Here is a 21,713-nt window from a genome sequence, read left to right on the forward strand (position 1 = left end):
TTCAGGCAATTCTTCTGCCTCAGCCTCCTGAGTAGCTAGGACTACAAGTACGTGCCACCACGCCCGGCTAATTTTTTGTATTTTTAGTAGAGACGGAGTTTCACTGTGTTAGCCAGGATGGTCTCAATCTCCTGATCTCATGATCCACCTGCCTCAGCCTCCCAAAGTGTTGGGATTACAGGCGTCAACCACCATGCCCTGCCTGGAAACATTCTTAAATAGCAGCAGAATTGTGACCATGCGGATTTCATGTAAGTCTGTTTCGTAAAGATGCACTTACATATTTAGCATAGCTAAATGTAAGTAATTTAATCCTGTATCATTTGTGCAGGTAACAATTCTCCTAAGAAAAATTCAGCTTAGATTATGTTTCCTGATTTTCACTTCTGTAAATTTAGCCACTGTGTGATTGAGACAAATTCAGTGTAGGTATAAACCTGAATTTGCACAGACTTATATGCTGCAGAAAACTTGTTTCTTACCTTCCTTTCTGAGCACTTCTAGCGGATGCCCTCCTTTATCAAGGTTAAATGGATAAAACAGATGTGAAGATTTTTCTTGGTAGAGAAGATATCTTAAGTTTCAATAGAATGGAGGATAGTATATGACAAAGGAAAGGAAGGCCACGTGCTGCTGCTTCTAGAGCGGTTACTGCGTTAAAAACTCGAACTGTAACTATGTTATTTAGTTGCAAAAATTTAGCTCAATCACCCACATAATGGTAACATTCTTCGGTAATATGTAATTAAATTGCATTTTAGAGATGGCGTCTTTTTTTTTTTTTTTTTTCCTTTTTAAGACGGAGTCTTGCTCTGTTGCCCAGGCTGGAGTGCAGTGGCGGGATCTTGGCTCACTGCAAGCTCCGCCTCCCGGGTTCAAGTGTGTCTCCTGACTCAGCCTCCTGAGTAGCTGGGGTTACAGGCACCCGCCATCATGCCTGTCTAGTTTTTGTATTTTTTAGAGACAGGGTTTCACCATGTTGGCCAGGCTGGTCTTGAACTCCTGACCTCAAGTGATCCACCTGCCTTGGCCTCCCAAAGTGCTGGGATTAGAAGAATTTTTATTAGGAGAATTTTTACCTGCATGAGCCACTGCGCCTGGCTTAAATTGCATTTTAAATGCCACCTGACAGTTTAGTGGATATGTGAGGAGAAGGAGCCGAGCAAAAATTTGTTAAACATGTAAAAGCTTCTATCTGACTGAATAGTTAGCACTTGCATTTTAATCTAGATGTATTAAAATGTACCTGGGATTTGTTTTAATCAAGTATGGTGAGGCCAACAGATCAGGAGGTGACTGCCATGAAGGAAGAAGCTCTTACTCACAGTTCCCTAGAAACAGGAGGCATAACACCCCACATGGGGCCATAGGGGAAAGCACCTGCGTAGGTCAGGGGGAAGAAAAAGTCAGGGGAAAGAACAGGCGAAAGACGGTATTGGGAGGCAGGGGAAAGGGCTGACCAGGTTTGAGATTGGCTAGTTTGAATAATTTTAGAGCAGCTCCAGGGTGCAGGAGCTGCCTGTAGTCATATTTGTCTGATGCCTGGCCCTGGAATAATCAGGGCAGAGGAAAATTGCCTCCTGGAGTGTAAAAGCCAGATAGAGGAGCTGGTTCAGAATATGGCTCTGGATTGGTTGGTTTACACATCAAAGGTGTGGTCATAGGCAAGTCAGGCAAGCCTTTTACCATCTCTTAGAATGAGTTAGTTGTGGGAAGGGCATCTCTCTGGGATTAGCAAGGCCCCCCAAATGTCAAACCAAAAAAAAAATACAGACAATGAAAAACAGAATTAATACAGCAGGACTCAGAATATTTACAGCAAGGGGAAACAGTCAGTTGTCTTCCTGGCTTCATGAAGTATCTAATGCAGTGCCATTGATATGTGCTGTAAATATTGCTGGACACATTACTTGCATGTATTTCAGATTAAGATGAGATCATGCTAAGAATCTCATTTATGGGCTGTTTGGCATTTTCTTGGCGCCCAAAGTTGTGCTAATCAGGTGACAGTAACAATTTCCTTTCTGAGATATTTCCAGATTTAGACCTGCCTTCTTAGAGTTTAAGTCAGAGGGTGTGATGGTTAATTTTATGTTCCAGTTTGACTAGGCTATGGGGTGCCGAGAAATTTGGTGAAACGGTATTCTGCCTGTGAGGGTGTTTCTGGATGAGAGTAACATTTGAATGGGTAGATTGAGCAAAGCAGATTGTCTTCCCCAATGTGGGTTGGCCTTATGCAATCAGCTGAAAGCCTGAATAGAACAAAAATGCTAACATTCCCATGAATGAGAGACAATCAGCCCTCCTTGCCTGGGTATCTTGGAGATGGGACATCGGATGTTCTCCTGCCTTGAGACTCAACTGAAACATGGCTTGTCCTGCGTCTTGAGCTGGTGTTGAGACTGAAACTGTACCATAGGCTCTCCCGGGTCTTCAGCTTGCTGACTACAGATCTAGGACTTAGCTTCCATAATCTTGTGAATCAGCTTCCAGGAACGTCCTTCATGTAATAGGGAAATGATGATGTTTGCTTTGGTTGCCTCCCTTGTTCCTTTCACCTCCTCTAGTTCAATCTTGTTTTGACCCTTCATTGGCTGTGGGCGCAGGGAGCTTTCCCATGTTCCAGGAGGTAGCCAGGCTGTAACTAGCAAGCATTGCTATGTTTGTATTTCTGATAAATTTTCTAAAAGAGATCTCAGAACAAAGGGTCCTAACTCACCAAGGATCCAGGTATTTCTTGTGATTTACTTTCTTATTCAAAATACATATTAGATATGGTATCTAATTTTGTATTTGTAATTTTGGGTTATGAAACCCCAAATTTGAAGCCCCAAATTATATAGGCTTCAATGCCCGTAAAACCCAGATCTGCCCCTTCTTAGAAGCCTGCCCCTCTAGGAGACAGCATGTGGGGCCACCCAGGGATGCCGGACTCTTCTGTTCTGCCCCATCGCAGCAGAGGGGCCATCCCTGGAGCTGGAAGGTGCAGACTGGGAATTGCTCCCTCTCTGAATTGCTAGCTCCTGCTAATGCCTGCATTGCTGCTGCAAAGGATATTCAGAAAAAGTTCCTCATCAGAAAAAGAATTCATGCTAACTCTGGCCCTGCTGCTGATGCAGTGTGTGAAACCCTTGAGTGACCTCGCCTCTTGGAACCTCAGTTTCCCCATTTGTAAAGTGATATCAATACTTCCAGTGTGGGCTCTGGTTTGGGCCCTCTGAATTGTAAAGCTCTATGCACATGGGAGGATGTATGATTATAAGTTGTGTTGCTATTGCTTGTATTGCTAACATCTTGCTATTATTGAAATATGTCCAGACCTTAACATTTCAGTGACTAAAGAGCAAAACCAGTGTTCACTCTGACATACTGTTTTTTTGATTTTCCATTCATTCACTCATTTTAAGTTTTTATTGTGTAAACTTTCATCAAACATGTACAAAAATAGACTGCCACAAGGAACGCCCATATATATCCATCCACTGATTTCAAATTATTGCCAACTCATGGCCCATTTTGTTTCATCTACACCCCTACCCACATACACCTCCTAAAATATTTTCAAGCACATTCTGAGTCATTTCAGCTATAAGAATCTCAGTGTATATTTCTCAAAGATAAAGACTCTTAAAAAATTAAATCAGTACTATTATTGTACCTTGCCCTTCTCTGCCAAAAAACTTAATTTCCTTCTTTTCAGTTTATTTAGTAAGCTAAAATTTAATAACAGGGAGGCTGATGCAGGTGAATCACCTGAGGTCAGGAGTTCGACACCAGCCTGGCCAACATGGTGAAACTCTGTCTCTATTAAAAATATAAAAATTAGCTGGGTGTTGTGGTGGGCACCTGTAATCGCAGCTACTCAGAAGGCTGAGACAGGAGAATTGCTTGAATCCGGGAGGAGGAGGTTGCAGTGAGCCGAGATCATGCCACTGCACTCCAGCCTGGGCAACAGAGTGAAACTCTGTTAGAAAAAGCCAAAACAAAACATATATTCACTCTCATCTCCCACCTTACTCCATGGGATTCAACCAAGCTACTTTAACTTTTTTTTTTTTTTTTGAGATAGAGTCTTGATCTGTGGCCCAGGCTGGAGTGCAGTGAGGCAATCTCCACTCACTGCAACCTCCTCTTCCTGGATTCAAGTGATTCTCCTGCCTCAGCCTCCCTAGTAGCTGGGATTATAGGAGCACACCACCACGCCTGGCTAATTTTTGTATTTTTAGTAGAGACGGGGTTTCGCCCTGTTGCCCAGGCTGGTCTCAAACTCCTGAGCTCAAGCGATGCACCCGCCTCGGCCTCCCAAAGTGCTGGGATTATTTTATTTTCACTCAAATTTAAAGTAGCTTGGGCCAGGCCTGGTGGCTCAGGCCGTCAATCGCAGGACTAAAAGTAGAAAAATTAGCTGGGCATGGTTGTGGGTGCCTGTAATCCCAGCTACTCCAGAGACTTGAGGCTTGAGAATCGCTTAAGCCCAGGAGGCGGAGGCTGCAGTGAGTGGAGATCATGCTGCTGCACTCCAGCCTGGGCAACAGAGCGAGACTGTCTCAGAAACAAAATAAAATAATTTCAGCCAATAGGCATTTTTCCTGAATTATTAGTTTGAATTAAGTTCTGTTGCTTAGTCATGTGACCTTTGGCAAGTTCTCTATCTCTACTCAAACCCTCAATTTTATCATCTGTAAAATGGGAATTCTATTTATAAGGTTATGAGGAGTCTTTGAGACAGCACAAGTACAACTGGTAAACAAGAAATGTTAGTTATTATTTCGATGATAGTTTTTTTTCTTTGAGACAGAATCTTGCGCTGTTGCCAGACTGGAGTGCAGTGGCGCGATCTTGGCTCACTGCAACCTCTGCCTTCTGGGTTCAAGCAATTCTCATGCTTCAGCCTTCCCAGTAGCTGGGATTACCGGCATGCACCACCACATCCAGCTAATTTTCGTATTTTTAGGAGAGACGGGGTTTCACCACGTTGGCCAGGATGGTCTCGATCTCCTGACCTCATGATCCGCCTGCCTTGGCCTCCCAAAGTGCTGAGATTACAGGCATGAGCCACCACCCCTGGCCAAAATAGGTTATTTTCCTACCAAATCCTGTCTTCTGGATGTGAAATAAGAAAATATTTGGTTAAGAGGTGTAAATAACGGATAATAGCATTAGGGCTGACTTAATTAATTAAATATACCCAGAAAGCCCAGGTGGGAGGATTTAGTTGAGGAGGAGGAGGAGTTTTCCAGCAGTCACTCCACCTGGGCACCAGGTGTAAGCCTGATCCGTGCTGTGTACACAGTGCTCACTGGTGCCCTGAGACTGGAAGCTACAGAGATCCAGACCGACAGCTCACAGTAAGCTTGGCTCGGGTCTGGCGGGAGGAACAGGGTAGGCGACAAAGCTGGAGTCTGTTTGTTGTCTGTTTTCCTCTTTGATTTTGGAAGTGTTCTGCAAAGCGATCTGTTAAAGGTTGACCCTGTGGTTATTGAAACCCAAAGCAGAGTGGGCCCAGCCTGGCCTAGGCTTGAGAGGAGACAATTGTAAGTCAAAGACCCACTGTGTCCTCAAAAGCAAAAATAGCTGAAGGGTTGATGACAATCCTTGGCTTGGTGGATCTTTCATTAAGAATGCTCTGAGTAATTCTTGCTTAGCCAGCAGCTCTGTTTGAACTCTGCCAGGTGCCCTGGCTGCTCACAAACCATGTCACGTGACGTAAGATTAGGAAACTTTTGACACAGGCAGTCTGTATTGCTTGTCCAGGAAGGGCTGTAGTGGAAAGGTATGAAGTCCCAAAGACTTGTCCCCCAGGTCTGGAACCAGGGGCCAGTGATGGAAGTAGGGGATGCCCAGTCAGCTGTCTTATCTTTCAATCAACAGGGACTTTACTTTTCCAGTTAGACTGCGGTCATATCAAAGCATTCATTCCGATTCTTTGAAGGAGGGATGCAATCAATTTAGAATAGAGGAATATTAGTCTAACTTAAAAGCATAATACTATTTGATTATAAAATATGTATTGCATGTGCCATTTGGTACATGAAAGTTAAATTTACTTTATTTATTGATTTTTTCCTTTTTCTTTCTTTCTTTTTTTTGAGACAGAGTCTCATTCTGTTGCCCAGGCTGGAGTGCAGTGGCATGATCTCGGCTCACTGCAACCCCTGCCTCCTGGGTTTAAGCAATTCTTGTGCCTCAGCCTCTCAAGCAGCTGGGATTACAAGTGTGTGCCACCACGCCTGGCTAATTTTTGTATTTTTAGTAGAGAGGGGGTTTCGGTATGTTGGCCAGGCTAGTCTCAAATTCTTGACCTCAAGTGATCTGCCCACCTTGGCCTCCTAAAGTGCTGGGATTACAGGCATGAGCCACCACGTCCGGCCAATAGTTAATTCTTATGTCTTAAAAAAGTAAGTGTTTCAGGCTATCTTCTGAGGAGACTAGGAAATCATATCAGATTTATGCTCCTTGCTGACAGAAGTTTTCAGTTTTCTATTTCTTCTTTGCTGACTTTAGGGTCCAGTTTGGTCTTCTTCTTTTTTTTTGTTTTTTTGTTTTTTTGTTTTTTTGAGACAGAGTCCCACTCTGTTGCCCAGGCTGGAGTGCAGTGGTGTGATCTGAGTTCACAGTCACCTCCGCCTTCCGGGTTCTAGCAATTCTTGTACCTCAGCTTTCAGAGTAGCTGGGATTACAGGCGCCGGCAACCATGCCCCCCAGGTCCAGCGAATTTTTTCTAATTTTTGAAGAGACCAGGTTTCACCACATTGGCCAGGCTGTTCTGAAAGTCCTGATCTTAAGTGACCCACCCACTTCAGCCTCCCTAAAGTGTTGGGATTACAGGCGTAAGCCTCCTTTTTTTTTTTTTTTTTTTTTGTGCCTTCTGGTTAAGATTGTGTGGCTGGCCGGGCAGGGTGGCTCACACCTGTAATCCCAGCATTTTGGGAGGCCGAGGCAGGTAGATTACTTGAGGTCAGGAGTTCGAGACCAGCCTTGCCAACATGGTGAAACCCCATCTCTACTAATAATACAAACTTAGCTGGGTGCGGTGGCAGGCACCTGTAATCCCAGCTACTCGTGGGTGCCGAGGCAGGAGAATCGCTTGAACCCGGGAGGTGGAGGTTGCAGTGAGCCGAGATCCAGCCTGGGCGACAGAGCAAGATTACGCCTCAAAAAAAAAAAAAAAAAGAAAGATTGTGTGGCTGTTGCTTCCTTCAACTGTATCTTTCTCTGCTTGTTGCTATAGACTTAGTTTAGGTCAATGTCAGTAATTCCTGTTGGTTCCTAAGTGATGTTTTCTGATGCCACTTCTAATATCAAATATGTTATCTTTTTCAATACCAATCAATACCAACTAGGTGCCCAGTAATTCAATTCAATTGTGGCATTAGCTTCCGGAATTAGTGGAGGCCCCGTAGTTTAAAGCTCAGTCCTGCAAGACTGCCCTCACTTCGGATGCCAGCCAGGCAGGTCATCTGCTGCTGGCCCCAAGGGGACCCACACCTGTGTCTGGCCAACTACAAATTCCAAGGCTCCCATGATCCATCCTCCTCAGGTTCAATAATCAGCTAGAACTACTCAAAGAACTCAGGGGAACACTCTACCTCAGTTTACTGGTTTAGTATAAGGGATACAGCTCAGGAATTGCCATATGGAAGAGACATACAGGGCAAGGGAGCAGGGTGGTTCAGAGCTTCCAGGCCCTCTCCGGTCACACCACCATCCAGCACATCAGTGAGTTCACCAACCCGGAAGCTCTTGTCTTACTGTTGAAGAGTTTTTATAGAGCTCAATTTCCAGCCCGACTCCCCTTCCCAAGGTTGGAGGTGGGGCTGAGAGTTCCAGCCTTCTAATCACAGTCACATGTTTGGTTTTTCTGGTGACCAGCCCCATCTTGAAGTCATCTAGGGATCCCACCTTGAGTCACCTTACTAGCATAAACTCAGGGACTCATTATGAAAAGCAAGTGACACTTCCATCACTCAGGTAATCCCAAGGGTTTTAGGAACTTTGAGCTAGGAACCAGGAACAAAGACAGAATATGTTTTATATTACACCATGGTTTAAAAGTGGCATTTAGGCTGGGTGGGGTGGTTTATGCCTGTAATCCAGCACTTTGGGACGGCGAGGTGGGCAGATTACATGAGGCCAGCCTGGCTAAAATGGTGAAACCCCGTGTCTACTAAAAATACAAAAAATTAGCTGGGCATGGGGGCGTGTGCCTGTAATCCCAGCTACTCAGGAGGCTGAGACAGGAAAATCGCTTGAACTCGGGAAGTGGAGGTTGTAGTGAGCTGAGATCTCACTGCCCTCCAGCCTGGGTGACAGAGCCAGACTCAAAAAAGAAAAAAAAAAAAAAAAAAAAAGAAGTGGCATTAAAAAATTATGATTCTTGCCCTGGTTTGTTTCTTTGACATTGCATCATGCTCCACTTTCTCCACAGGCAGGGCTGGATCATGGTTCTGGGTTTTCTGATTTGGAAGTTTGGGTGAAGTTACATTGTTAGAATTAGAGAGTAATTGAGATTTTTCGGCATTTTGAAACTTGGACATTCCCTCTAACACATTCTTTTGTGTTTTTGAAGTTGTTGCTTATAGTTCGAAAGTGAAATTTGACTGCAAAGGCCAGGACATTCTGCTATGTGACTGTCGATGATGTCAATAAAACTGGTTCAGAGGACTTTTTGTTTATAAATACTGAATCCAGGAATAGGCTATGGATAATTAATGAAATAAAGCAGAAGTAGCCTTCTTGGCTGAGTGGGAGAAATATTTGTGTACATTTTCAAGAGAGGAACCATGAGGTGTTAGCCTGGAAGGGAGCTAGTGAAGTGGCTACGTTGACTGGGGCGTATACCCATGGTTTATTGTCTTGCGCCAAGACGATTTAGGACACGGACACACACAAGGAGTTTAGGAGTGGAGGTTTAATAGGCAGAAGAAAAGAGAAAGAAAAACAACTCTATTGAGAGAGAGGGGCCGTCTGAGTGGAAAGACCCGGCCGGTGGTGGATGTGTCAGATTTTATAGTCAGGTTGGTGGAGGCCGTGTCTGATTTACATAGGGCTCACAGATTGGTTTGATCAGGTATGATGTTTACATACTGCGTCAGGAAGGCTGGCCTCCCCACTCTAATGTTATTATGCAAATGAACGTTCCCCTTAGTTGGGGCCATCTTGTCTGCTCCTTACTGTACACATGGCTGACAGAGGGAAAATGGAGCCTCCATCTTGAACATGATTGGCACAACTGCCAGCATCTATGTCTGCAGCTCGATTTTACAGGTAGCTCTTTGTTAGACAGGAAAATGACTTGGGGCTGCTTTTCATTAAAATGAAAACCTTACCGAGGACTTCCATACCCTCACTATCTGCCTAAATAATTTTTTCTTAACTCTTGTATCACTAGGAGGCCAAACAACCTCAGACGGGGTGGCTGGAAATCAGAAACTTAGCCAGTCCTCCTCCTGTCCCTCACCCATGGGGTTCTTTCTATGGGGCTTTTTCCATGGGGATAGTTACAGTGTCAGGACCATGAAAACATGATTTTTATTTTTTGGAAAGTGAGAAGTTTTGCACTGTGATTCTATCATTCTGTGGACATTTAGAAAGAAAGGCAGGATGCGATGACTGGGTATGCACCATGAAATATCTTCTTCTTTTCGTATGAAACATCCATATCTTACTTGGTGATTTCTTCTTCTCTTCAATCTAAAATAAATCTGTTTGAGTAATTTAAGAAATTTTAAATGTATAATGTATTAAAGAAAATCTGAGAAAAGTACACACAAAGAAGAGGAAAAATAATTATAATCATATTAAAACCATTGCTGATACTTAGGTATCAGTACCTTGAAAAATGGTTTCCGTTTTCTGGGAAGTTGTAGAAAGTATATCTTTTTTTTTTTTTTTCCTATTTAACATTATCACACAAGCATTGTTTTGTTGCTGTTGAGACATATTGTTCTAAAGGTCATAGAGATAGTACGGTGTAGTGGTTTAAAGTAGAGGCTCTGACACCAAAATACCTGGGTACAAATCACAGTCCACCCATGGGCTGTATAACCTTGATAGTCACTTAACTGCTATCTGCCTTAGTTGTACCATCTGTTAAATGGGAATGATAGTGGTAGCCAACTCACAAGTTAAATGCTTATGTAGAGAACTTAGTAAATGTTAATTATCATCTAAAGGAAGATTTTATTAATATTAATTTTATTTATTTATTTTGAGACAAGGTCTCCCTCTGTCCCCAGGCTGGAGTACAGTGGTGAAATCACAGATCACTGTGGCCTTGACCTCCTGGGCTTGAGTGATCCTTCCACTTCAGCCTCTCTAGTAGCCGGACGCACCAACATGCCTGGCTAATTTTTTTTTTTTTTTTTTAAATAGAGATGGGGTTTCCCTATGTTTTCCATGCTGGTCTCAAACTCCTGGGTGATCCCCCGCTCTCGGCCTCCTAAAGTGCTGGGGTTACAGGTGTGACCCACCATGCCCAGCCAATATTAATGTATGTGTATAGTAGAGACTTTTATAAAATACGTAAAAGCCAAAGAAATCAAAATCACTCATTATTCTAAAACCCAGAGAAAACCACTTACCAGTGTTAAGATTTTGGCTTGGCCGGGCGCGGTGGCTCAAGCCTGTAATCCCAGCACTTTGGGAGGCCGAGACGGGCGGATCACGAGGTCAGGAGATCGAGACCATCCTGGCTAACACAGTGAAACCCCGTCTCTACTAAAAACACAAAAAACTAGCCGGGCGAGGTGGCGGGCGCCTGTAGTCCCCGCTACTCGGGAGGCTGAGGCAGGAGAATGGCGTAAACCCGGGAGGCGGAGCTTGCAGTGAGCTGAGATCCGGCCACTGCACTCCAGCCCGGGTGACAGAGCAAGACTCCATCTCAAAAAAAAAAAAAAAAAAAAAAAAAAAAGATTTTGGCTTTGTTTTTTCTAATACATTTTTCTCTTACATAGTTGAGAGAATATTGCATTTCTAATTTGTTTCCTGATCATGATGTAAACATTTTATGTCTATATATCTATATATCTATATATATTTTGAGACAGAGTCTCACTCTGTCACCCAGGTTGGAGTGCAGTGGCATGATCTCAGCTCATTGCAACCTCTGCCTCCTGGGTTCAAGCAATTCTCATGGCTCAGCCTCCCTAGTAGCTGGGATTACAGGTGCACACCACCATGCCTGGCTAAAAATTTTTGTATTTTTACTAGAGACAGGGTTTTGCCATGTTGGCCAGGGTGGTCTTGAACTGCTGACCTCAGGTGATCCCCCTGCCTTGGCCTCCCAAAGTGCTGGGATTACAGGTGTGAACCACCACACCTGGCCTATGTATTTTTTATGAACATAATTTTAAAACACTACAGAAATCATCTTGGGTTCCATGTTTTAGTTAACCCTTCCCCAGTGTTTTGATATTTGGTTTGCTCTCTGCCCCCATATCGAAGTGGTGACCTGAGCCTTTCCCGGCCTGTGTGGAGCCTGCAGTTTTTTTTTCTGTCCCCAGGACATAATTAGCCCTAATCCACAAGCCAATTAACAGAGGGGTGACCAGATTATGAATACATTTGTGACAAACATCTTTGTAGTGGTTTTTCTTCTTCAGTATTAGAGGTTATTTCCTTAGATTAGATTCCTAGAAATGGAAATGCAGGGTCAAAGCGTAAGTTTCCAGAAGGGTCGTATTGACTCTAGACTCCTGGTAACACTGTATGTGCCTGTTCTACTTACCGTGGGCCTCCAAGTCCCCTTCGTACAGCTCTAGGTTGCTTCTCAGATCTGAAATATTGGAGAAGTTGTTGGGGCACCAAAACTCTGGAATAAAGTTCATCTTCACAGCCCCTCGGCTCCTCCTTCCCATTCCCTATTATTTTTCCGCCTCTCCAAAGCCTTTCTTTTTATAACCCCTTTGCCCTCTCAGCTTTCTCTAATCCCCTTGTGCAGACTTCCTCTTCTCCAGTCGGGAGGGGGGAAATGATATAATGAAGTCATTTCATTAAGAAGTTAGTAACCTTAGCAGCTGTAAGTGTTAATCCCCAGCTGGACACTTGCATTTTAATAAAGGGTTCTTGGAGCAGTGTTGAACCCTAAGCACTGGACTTGATGGTAGGATTTGGGGCACTGTCATACCCAGGGAGGGAGATATGAGTCGGGGTCACTCAAGGTTTACAGGTGGATGGGGTCCTGGATGTCAGGCCACTTTGTGCGTGGGGTGAAGCAAAGGTCAGTCTCTGAGAAGCCTTAATTTCCTCTCTGCCAAAGCACTCACTGCTCAGAGCAGAAATGGGTTTTCTTAAAGGTAAAGCGAGTCTCTCGGAGGAACTGTTAAGGAGAAATGTTTACTGAATTGGATGTAATAAAAGACTGGTCAGCAGCATGTGCAGATTCCTTCAGTAAAACATAACTTTATGATACCAGGTAGGGCTCCTTTTATGGCTTTCTGAAATCATCTGGTTGAAATTGCTAGAGGTGTGGAGGGCCTTCACTTGTGTGTCTGTAGCCGGTGATTTAATTACATTGTATTTCCCTGGGCAAGCAGAGCCAGGAGGCCTCTGGAGGGGGCTGCGGCCTTGATTGCCTTGGTGGGTACTCTGAGTTGCAGAAGGTGGGTTTCTTCTAGATGGTTTCTGTTTCAGCAAGGTCTCAGGTGCTTTTTACTGCAAGGAATGTTGTAGGTCTCTAATTGTAGACTCGTATGTCAGTTTTCATGGACTGAAAACCCAAAGAAAGCATTGGGGAGTGTACCTCAGTGGAGAATGGGCCAACAGCTGGATGCAACCAGATGGTGCCCTGGATCTTATGGGTGGACAAGGATGGGTACAGACAGGTTATTAGGAAAGAATTAAAGAATTGGGGAATTTGGTTCAAAGTCCTCGATAGCCTGAGTGTAGGAGGAAGGGGAGAAATGGAAAGTATAGTCAATTGATAGCTACCAATTGGGTGCTCTCAGGAGGCCTTGGGACCATAGCCAGTGGGGAAAGTGGTCTTGAGAGATGATGGGGACCAGTGGGAGTGGGCCAGATGCTGGCCTCCATTCCTCCTGGGAAGAAAACGCTTCAGTCCCATGATGGTTTCTACCTTGGCACTCATAGCCCTGTCTCTTCCCTTCCAGACTGATCCTGCCTGAAGATGGTGCCACTGGTGGCTGTGGTATCAGGGCCCCGTGCCCAGCTCTTTGCCTGCCTGCTCAGGCTGGGCACTCAGCAGGCCGGCCCCCTTCAGCTGCACACCGGGGCCAGCCATGCAGCCAGGAACCATTATGAGGTGCTGGTGCTGGGTGGGGGCAGTGGTGGGATCACCATGGCCGCCCGCATGAAGAGGAAAGTGGGTGCAGAGAATGTGGCCATTGTTGAGCCCAGTGAGGTAAGCCTCCCCTTTTGAGGGCCTGGGTGTGTGTGTACGTGTGTGTGTGTGTGTGTGAGTGTGTGTGTGTTCTGGGGTTGGGTATGACTACCAAGCAATGGGTCTTCATGTGTCCAGGTTAGGGCTTCTCCTGGGCACAGAAAGCAGCCTATCCAAAAGGACTGGGAGGAAGTGGAGGGAAAGAGAGGCAGGACAGATCTCTTGGCTTTTACTGTTCTCCTCTGTATTAGTTTCTTAGGGCTGCCATAACTAATTACTACAAATTGGGTAGCTTAAAACAACAAACGTCTATTCCCTCACAGTTCTGGAGGCTAGAAGCCTGAAACCAAGCTATGGGCAAGGCCACACTCCCCCTGCAGCCTGGGTGAGAGGGATGGGCAGGCGGCTTTGTCTCAGGCCTCTCTCCCAGCTTCTGGTGGTTACCCTGAAATCCTTGCCACTCCCTGGCTTGCGGTTGTGCCACTCCCTTCTCTGCTTCCATCTTCACAGAATGTTCTCTGTGTGTCTCTGTGTCCCTGTGTCTTTACATGACCCTCCTAGAAATCCAAAGTCATTGGATTTATGGCACACTCTTCAAGAATGACCTCATTTTAATTTGATTACGTTTGCAAAGACCCTATTTCCAAATAAGGTCACATTCCCAGGTACTGGGGTTAGAACGTCAACATCCTTCTTTGAGAGAGACACAATTCAACCCACGACACTCTCCCAATGCCAACCTCCTGCCCAGAGGAAAATCAGTGGCCACTGCACCTTCTTATCCGTTCCCGTCTGGAGAAGGGATGATGCGTTGGGGCGCAGGGAGGCCTCTGGAAAGCTGTCAGTGGGCTTAGAAACTGAAATGCAAGGGCAGATTATAAGGGAGAAAAGGTAGCTGACACTAGGAGGGAAGACTGAGTAAGGCACTGTCTTGCAAAAAACATATTAAGATTGTCCAAAAGCTTCAGAAAAATATTCAAGACTTTTGGTGGCTTGCCGAATGTTCCCTGCGGAACTAGGCGTGCACCAGTTGGGAGCTGTATCCTTGGGAGAAAAAAGCAAAATGGATCAGGTGCCTGTTTCAGCGGGAGGACAGGTCGAGGAAGACATACTCCTTTTCAAGATTTGTCCCATTCAAGGGAATGAAGTTACCTAGGGCCATGATTTGACAGGAAACTAGGGGGTAGTCTCTATCATTTTCCTTTGTAAAGTGGCGTCTCTTCAATTCAGGAACCTTACTTTAAATGACAGTGGTCTGAGAGCTGTGTCAGGTGGCCACTCTTTCTGGTGTATGTTGTATTTTAGCTAATGCATGGGTGGGTCTCCCAGTCGGGCTTCTCTTTGTAAGGAGACTGGCTCTTCTGGGACCTGGGCACAATTCAGGTGGCCAGAATCCAGTTTGTCTTGCCCTGTGAGGAAGTACAGGGCAGGAATTTCTGGAAGGAGCTGCCAGAGCCCCAGGCTTGGTACTTTGCCTGCTGAGTCTGGTTTAGTGATAGCTGGGGCTGATGTTCATAGTCTGAAAATAAAATCTGAGCTTGTATTTTTGCTCCTCTTACTGTTCAAGATGGACTGGCCATTGATGAGCTCTCTTAAATGGAGACCACTGTCTTCCTCCTCTTGGATCACATTATTGGTTGTAGGGAGACTGCAGAGTCGTTCCTGGTGTCCTCTTCACCTCTCTGTGGGTTTTGGCAGTGCTGGCCCGCCACTTTGAGGCATTTTGGCAATATTGAGAGCTCTTGGTCCGCAGTCTACTCTAAGTGGATTGGAATTCTTAGAGGCCATTGTACAAATCTGCCCTTTGCCCCTATGTCCAGAACTTTCACAACTAACTTAGAGCAAGAATGGACTATCTGTTGCCAGGCACAGTGGTTCATCCTGTAATCGCAGCACTTTGGGAGGCTGAGGCAGGCAGATCACCTGAGGTCAGGAGTTCAAGACCAGCCTAGGCAACCTGGTGAAACCCCATCTCTACTAAAAATGCAAAAATTAGCGAGGTATGGTGGCACATGCCTGTAGTCCCAGCTACTCAGAAGGCTGAGGCAGAAGCATCACCTGAACCCAGGAGGTGGAGGTTGCAGTGAGCCGAGATCATGCCACTGTACTCTAGCCTGGGTGATTGGGTGAGACTGTCTTAAAAAAAAAAGAATGGAACATCTTAAGCAAGAAAACTCCAGAAGATAGTGAAAGTTTGGGCATGCATTGCATTGTGGAGTAGGATCTGGTACTTACTGTCTTTGGGTGTAAAGTCTCTGAGGGTCTGAGAAAGTAGAAGAAAGGCTGATCAGGAAACACAGCCCTCACTGGGCTTGGGAAACACAGTTGAAAGTGAAAGAAGTTTAGAGGACCCCTGGAAGTGGCTGTAAACTTTCCAGACTTACCACTGTCTCCACATGCTCCTGAGGGACCATATTTAGGCTGCTGGGCTTAATTTTTAAAATATTTGTTCACATGAAGTATCTATAATATGTGTTTAGATATGTATGTGTATATAACATGTACATATTAAACACCAAATCAACTTTCAGCAATAAATAATGCAGTGGTCATTAAAGATAGTTTATAGCTTTTTCGATGATCTTGGAAGAATTCTTGTGTTGAGTGACTGTCCTTCAGAACTTACCATAATAGGAGACGCCTAATAGAGGGAGCTAACTTTGTGGAGACCTTTCCATATGATGCTCTAAGAGTCAGGAGGGAGTAACTGAGGGAATCTAGCTCATACTGTTAGCTATGACCCCTTTTGATCAGTGTCAAATTGCAATAAATCTTCAAATACTTTGTTTCTCAGAGACATTTCTACCAGCCAATCTGGACACTGGTGGGTGCTGGTGCCAAACAATTATCCTCATCGGGTCGTCCCATGGCGAGTGTGATTCCGTCTGGTGTGGAATGGATCAAAGCTAGAGTGATTGAGCTGAACCCAGACAAGAACTGCATTCACACAGACAACGACGAGCAGGTAACCACTGGGGCCTTTGGATTTTTTGTTAATCTGATGGCTTATATTAATACGCAACCATCTTAAACTGGATAGCTGTGTGTTGAAAGAGCAGTATATATGCATGAGTGTGCATGAACGTATGTGTGTTGAATACTGCACAAGATGGCAGGGCATATGGTAAGTGGAGGATAGACGGAAGGACTGAGTGATATTGTGTTAATAAACAACTAAGGTAAGTATTTGTTGAACACCCACCGTGCACCCTATTGCTTAGTATAGTATCTTGCACCTGAATGTTTATCAAACCATTTGTTTATATGTTGCTACATGTTAAAATAGCAAGCACCTTCCTCTTTCTCTTTTTCTGAAGCAATCAGATTTTCTACCTGACGCCTAGCCTCCCAGAGCAATAGGATACTGGAAAGTATCCATCCAGCCACCCTAGGGGGCGCTCTGCCAGAGCTGTAGGGGAATCCTGTGACTCTGAGGTTCATTCCAGCGCTAAGGAGAATTGTTGCTGCAGCTTGAGGCTCATAACTGCTCAGCACCTTTTAGAAGTCACCCACCCTCACCACTCAGGGGTCAAAGCTTTTCAGCAGTGGCTGCCCCATGTTTAACTGAGGTGATAAGAGCAGGATGGTGGAAGGGCTGCTCAGAAGCCATCTGTAGCTTTCTTTCCCCGACCTGCTGCTGAGCCCAGGACAGGGGCAGGCAGTGCAGCCACCGTGCTCTGACCTGTTCCAGGTTCCTGTGGTTTTGGGGCTCCCAGAGTGTTATTGGTCTTAATCCTCTGCCTCTTCCCCCTTCAACTGGAGACTCCAGCATTTTCATGGAATTGTAGAATCAGAGTTGGTGAGGATCCTAAAATGTTTTCAAGTCCAACCCTTCCCTCCAACAGAGATTCATCTACTGAGGCATTCTTTTTTTTTTTGAGACAGGGTCTCACTTTTTCGCCCAAGCTGGTGTGCAGTGGCACAATCTTGGCTCATTGCAACCTCCACCTCCTGGGTTCAAGTGATTCTCCCACCTCTGCCTCCCCTGTAGCTGGGATTACAGGCTTGTGTCACCATGCCCAGATAATTTTGGTACTTTTTGCTAGAGATGGGGTTTTACCATGTTGGCCAGGCTGGCTTGAACTCCTGACCTCAAGTGATACATCTGCCTCAGTCTCCCAAAATGTTGGGATTATAGGGGTGAGCCATCGCACCCGGCCTGCTGAGGCATTCTTAAGCCTTTTTTAGGTGATGGATCTTTCTGGATACCAGAAGAAATCCCTGTCTAGAAAAATGCACCTATGTACCAGATTTTGCATTTGCTTTTAGGGAGTTCAGAGACTTTCTGTAGCTTTTCCCTGGACCCTGATCAAGAGAACCTACTTTGGCCGAGCATGATGGTTCACCTGTAATCCCAACACTTTGGGAGGCTGAGGTAGGAAGATCACTTGAGCCCACGAGGTTGAGGCCAGCCTGGGCAACATAGTGAGACCCTGTCACTACCAAAAAAAAAAAAATTTAAGAAATTAGCTAGGTGTGGTGGTGTGTGCCTGTGTTTCCAGCTACTTGCGAGGCTAAGGTGGGAGGATCACTTGAGCCCAGGAGTTCAAGGCTGTGGTGAGCCGTGATTGCGCCACTGCACTCCATCTTGAGTGACAGAGCTGTCTCCAAAAAAAAAAAAAAAAAAAAAAAAAAAAAACACACACACACACAAAAAGAAAAAAAAAGAGTACCTGCCATATAGCATTTATGATCCTTGGCTTTCTGGCCTCCATTCATTCATTCATTCTACAAATATTTATTAAGCATCTACTATAAGCCAGGTGCAGTTTTAGGTATTAAGGATACATGAGTGAATAAAAACAGACAAAAATTCTTACTGAACTGGATATTATATTCTAGTCAGTGAGAACATACAATCAATAATAGACTTATATACTATGTTAGAATATGGTGGTTATTCATGGGAAAAATAGAGCTGATTTGGAGCTAATTGGTATTGGGGCACATGGAGGTGGGGGATTGAATTTAAAATAGGTTAGTATTTACATAGTCCATGGCCAAGGAGTTCTCTGATAAGTTAACTCTTCATTTTTTAGACAGGTGGGTTATATGAAAGTTCTGTCTTTACTGAGCCAGAATCCACCTTCCTGTAACCGTTTTTGTATTCTTTCTTGGACACCCAGGATGTTATTGCTTTTAATACACTTAATACCTTTCTTAATACTTTTATTGCTTGTTTTGTCCTGTTGTGTATGAGAGAAGAATGTCTTCTCCCTTTTCTGTGGAGAAACCCTTCAGCTATTTGAAGATGGCTCTTACGTTTTATATAAATTTTCTCTTTAGGTAGATGTGTCCCCCCTGTCCTCATGTCCCTCAATTCTTCCTCACATTTCATGGTTTCCAGTCCCCCCAGCCCCCTCTTTATTCTGCTTTAAAAACCATCTGGCTTGTTAGTGCCCCATGAAAGAGGTGCCTGGAAGAGAAGGCAACTTTCTAGAACAGTCCGGAATAGAGTGGAGCCATTCTCTCCCAGGAGCTCATGCTGCCTAAGTTAGCATTTACCTTTTTTGTGACAGTTACCATGGTGCTGATTCATGCTGGGCTTGAGGTCGGTGCAAATTTCTGGGCCCTTTTCATACGACCCACAATCGAGTCAGGCTTTCCCCATCCAGAAAAAGTACAGTTGTTACTGATTTTACCTAAAGGCAGGAATGAATATATATAAGCAAATACTTATATGCATATATATTTATTTTAATTAAAAATTTTATATATGGCTTTTGCCCTGTTAATAGTTCAGAACTTTTTAATTTTTCTCAATGTCTCCAGAAGACCAGACTGAATTACAGTCAAGATTGTTCTCAATTCACAAGGTTGAGCTTGGTGGCTCTTTTACCTTGCCAGCCTTCTGCATACAGGGCCAGGAGACCTCTCTCATATCACACACAGCATCTCTTTGGTACAGCAGGGCCTGCCTCATTGTTCGGACCCCTTCAAGCTACAGTTCGGAGCCCTCTGTGGTTGGGTTCATGCTCATCTCAAGGAGCATGTACTTTACTCATCTCTTGGGAATGACAGGCACTAGTAGGTGTTCTCACTGCTGAGTCCTACCTATTACTCCTAAGGTTAGACACTTAGGAAAGCTGTAGTGTCTTGTTTTAGAGCTAGAGAAGTTGGTGCTCTGTAGTGGGACTTTCTTCCAATATGTTATGAAGCAAAACTACTTCATATCCAGAAATCAGAAATACACTTGACATCTCATGTGAGAAATCATCCTGCTGGTTTTAGTTCATCCTCCCAACCCATCTGGGTCTTTTGAATTTATGACTCTGGCACTCCATTAGCAATTTTTCCTGTTATTCACAGGTGGTTTCATATAAGTTCAAGGTTTTAGTTCTGTAACATGTCACTAGAGACCTTTTTTAGATTGCATAAAATTAGTCAATATTCTTTAGCAAATATTATTCAATTGACCAAATCATTCCATTCTGTTTTGTTTTTTTTTTTTTTTTAAGACGGAGTCTCACTCTGTTGCCCAGGCTGGGGTGCAGTGCTGTGATCTTGGCTCACTGCAACCTCTGCCTCCAGGGTTCAAGTGATTCTCCTGCCCCAGCCTCCCGAGTAGCTGGGATTACAGGCATGTGCCACCACGCCCAGCTAATTTTGGTGTTTTCAGTAGAGACAGGGTTTCGCCATGTTGGCCAGGCTGGTCTCGAACTCCTGACCTCAGATGATCTGCCCATATCGGCCTCCCAAAGTGTTGGGATTACAGGCATGAGCCACTGTGCCCGGCCCATTCCATTCTTAATTTATACTTTTACACCTTATTGGTGAAAGACTGAGCTGAAGGCACTGCTGAAACCCAGACTCAGTGTGCCTCTGACTCTTCCCTGTTCCAGGGGTGTGTTTGTCTGAAACACATCTCAAGGCCCCATGTAGACTGGCCCTTACTCCTTCTCCAGGCTTAACCTGGTTCTATTCTCCCCGTGTTCCTACTCCTGCCATACTGGCCTCTTATTTCCTCAAATGCCTCAGCCTTTTTCTTACCCCAGGACATTTGCACATGCTGTTTCCACCTCTATCCCTAGTTATCTCCTACTCATCTTTAGCTTCAATATGACTCCTTCAGGCAAGGCTTCCTTGACTTTCCAGACTAGGTCAGGTTACCCCATGATGTGCTATCACAGCATTCTGTGATTTAGTAATTATTTGTGTCATTATCTGGTAATGCCCATCTCACGAACTAGATGGAGTTCCTGAGGGGCAGGACGTGTATTTTTCTTGTCCATTGTTTTATGCCCAGGACCTAGCACAGTATCTGGAACATAGAAGGTGCTCAGTAAATATTTGTGAGCAAATTGTGTCTGTTTCTTCATTTGTAAAATAATAATAATAATAGTACTTAGATACCTTATGAAGTTGTGAGTGTTAAGTGAATGAAACCATATGAAGCACTTAGAACAGCACCTTGCACAGAGCAAATGCTCGATAACTGTTGCTGTTATTTTTAAAAGAATACATGAAAAGGAAAAGGATTTATTTACTGAGTACTATATGCCAGCAGTTCTGGATTGCTGATTGAAAGCAGCAGGCTTATCATCTGTGAACCTATGTTGGTGCTCATTTTCCTCTCCTCTCCTCCTCTCCTCCTCTCCTCTCCTCTCCCCTCTCCTCCCCTCCCCCTCTTTCTTCCTTCTCCTCCCTCCCTCCCTCCCTCCCTCCTTTCCTTCCTTCCTTCCTCCTTCCTTCCTTTCTTTCTCCTTCCCTTCCTTCCTTTCTCCTTCCCTTCCTTCCTCTCTTTGTCTCCTTCCTCCCTCTTTCTCCCTCCCCTCCCCTTCCCTCCCCTCTCCTCCCCTCCCTTCAGCCTTGCTCTGTTGCTCAGGCTGGAGTGCAGTGGTGAGATCACAGCTCAAGTTACTTGAACTCTTGGGCTCAAACGATCTGCCTCAGCCTCCCGAGAAGCTGGGACTTACAGGCGCACACTACCATGCCCAGCTAATCTTTTAAAAACGTACTATGAAATGTCTATTTAGTAGTTGAGCCTAGACTTTTGCAAAGGATTAATAGCCTATTTACTAAGGCGTTCATGTCAGAATTGACCTCGTCTGACCCCTGTGTAATGTGAGAATACTTGCAGATATTCAGCCTTCTGGCAGGGTCTACACTGTTGTGCGTAACTGTTCTAAAGTCTTATCTATAATCTTTTGCTGTTCCTGAGGGTTTAGGTCATCTAACCTGAAAACTTGAACTCATTTCAAAGGCTTGAGGTTTTCTTCTTGCTCTGTTGCTATGGAGGGTTTATTCTCTCTTAATGATTGTTTTCCCCATAATCTTAAGCTGGCGTGGTTTTAGTCCTTAGAAATAACGAATATTATGCTCGAATAAAACAGAGCTTAATCAATATTATGTTGCATTATGCTTGGTGGTGGCC

The 21,713-nt window shown here is 44.6% G+C and overlaps 1 protein-coding gene across 6 annotated transcripts in view; it reads left to right on the plus strand.

Annotated features, from left to right (window-relative positions):
• The window catches only part of SQOR (sulfide quinone oxidoreductase), a 60,864-nt gene that overhangs the window by 16,409 nt on the left and 22,742 nt on the right, over positions 1-21,713 (plus strand). For 5 of the 6 annotated variants that reach the window (XM_038009947.2, XM_073012141.1, XM_038009948.2 and 2 more), the window contains exons 2-3: positions 13,110-13,360; positions 16,134-16,304. In XM_038009947.2, coding sequence (XP_037865875.1) covers positions 13,127-13,360; positions 16,134-16,304 — 405 coding nt within the window. In that variant the 5' untranslated portion in view covers positions 13,110-13,126. Of the gene's footprint in view, positions 1-103; positions 252-13,109; positions 13,361-16,133; positions 16,305-21,713 lie in introns of those variants that run through there. The other variant, XM_008016741.3, reaches the window with a different exon arrangement.

Source organism: Chlorocebus sabaeus, chromosome 26 (assembly GCF_047675955.1).
Source record: "Chlorocebus sabaeus isolate Y175 chromosome 26, mChlSab1.0.hap1, whole genome shotgun sequence".
In the NCBI taxonomy this organism is placed as follows: Eukaryota; Metazoa; Chordata; class Mammalia; order Primates; family Cercopithecidae; genus Chlorocebus; species Chlorocebus sabaeus.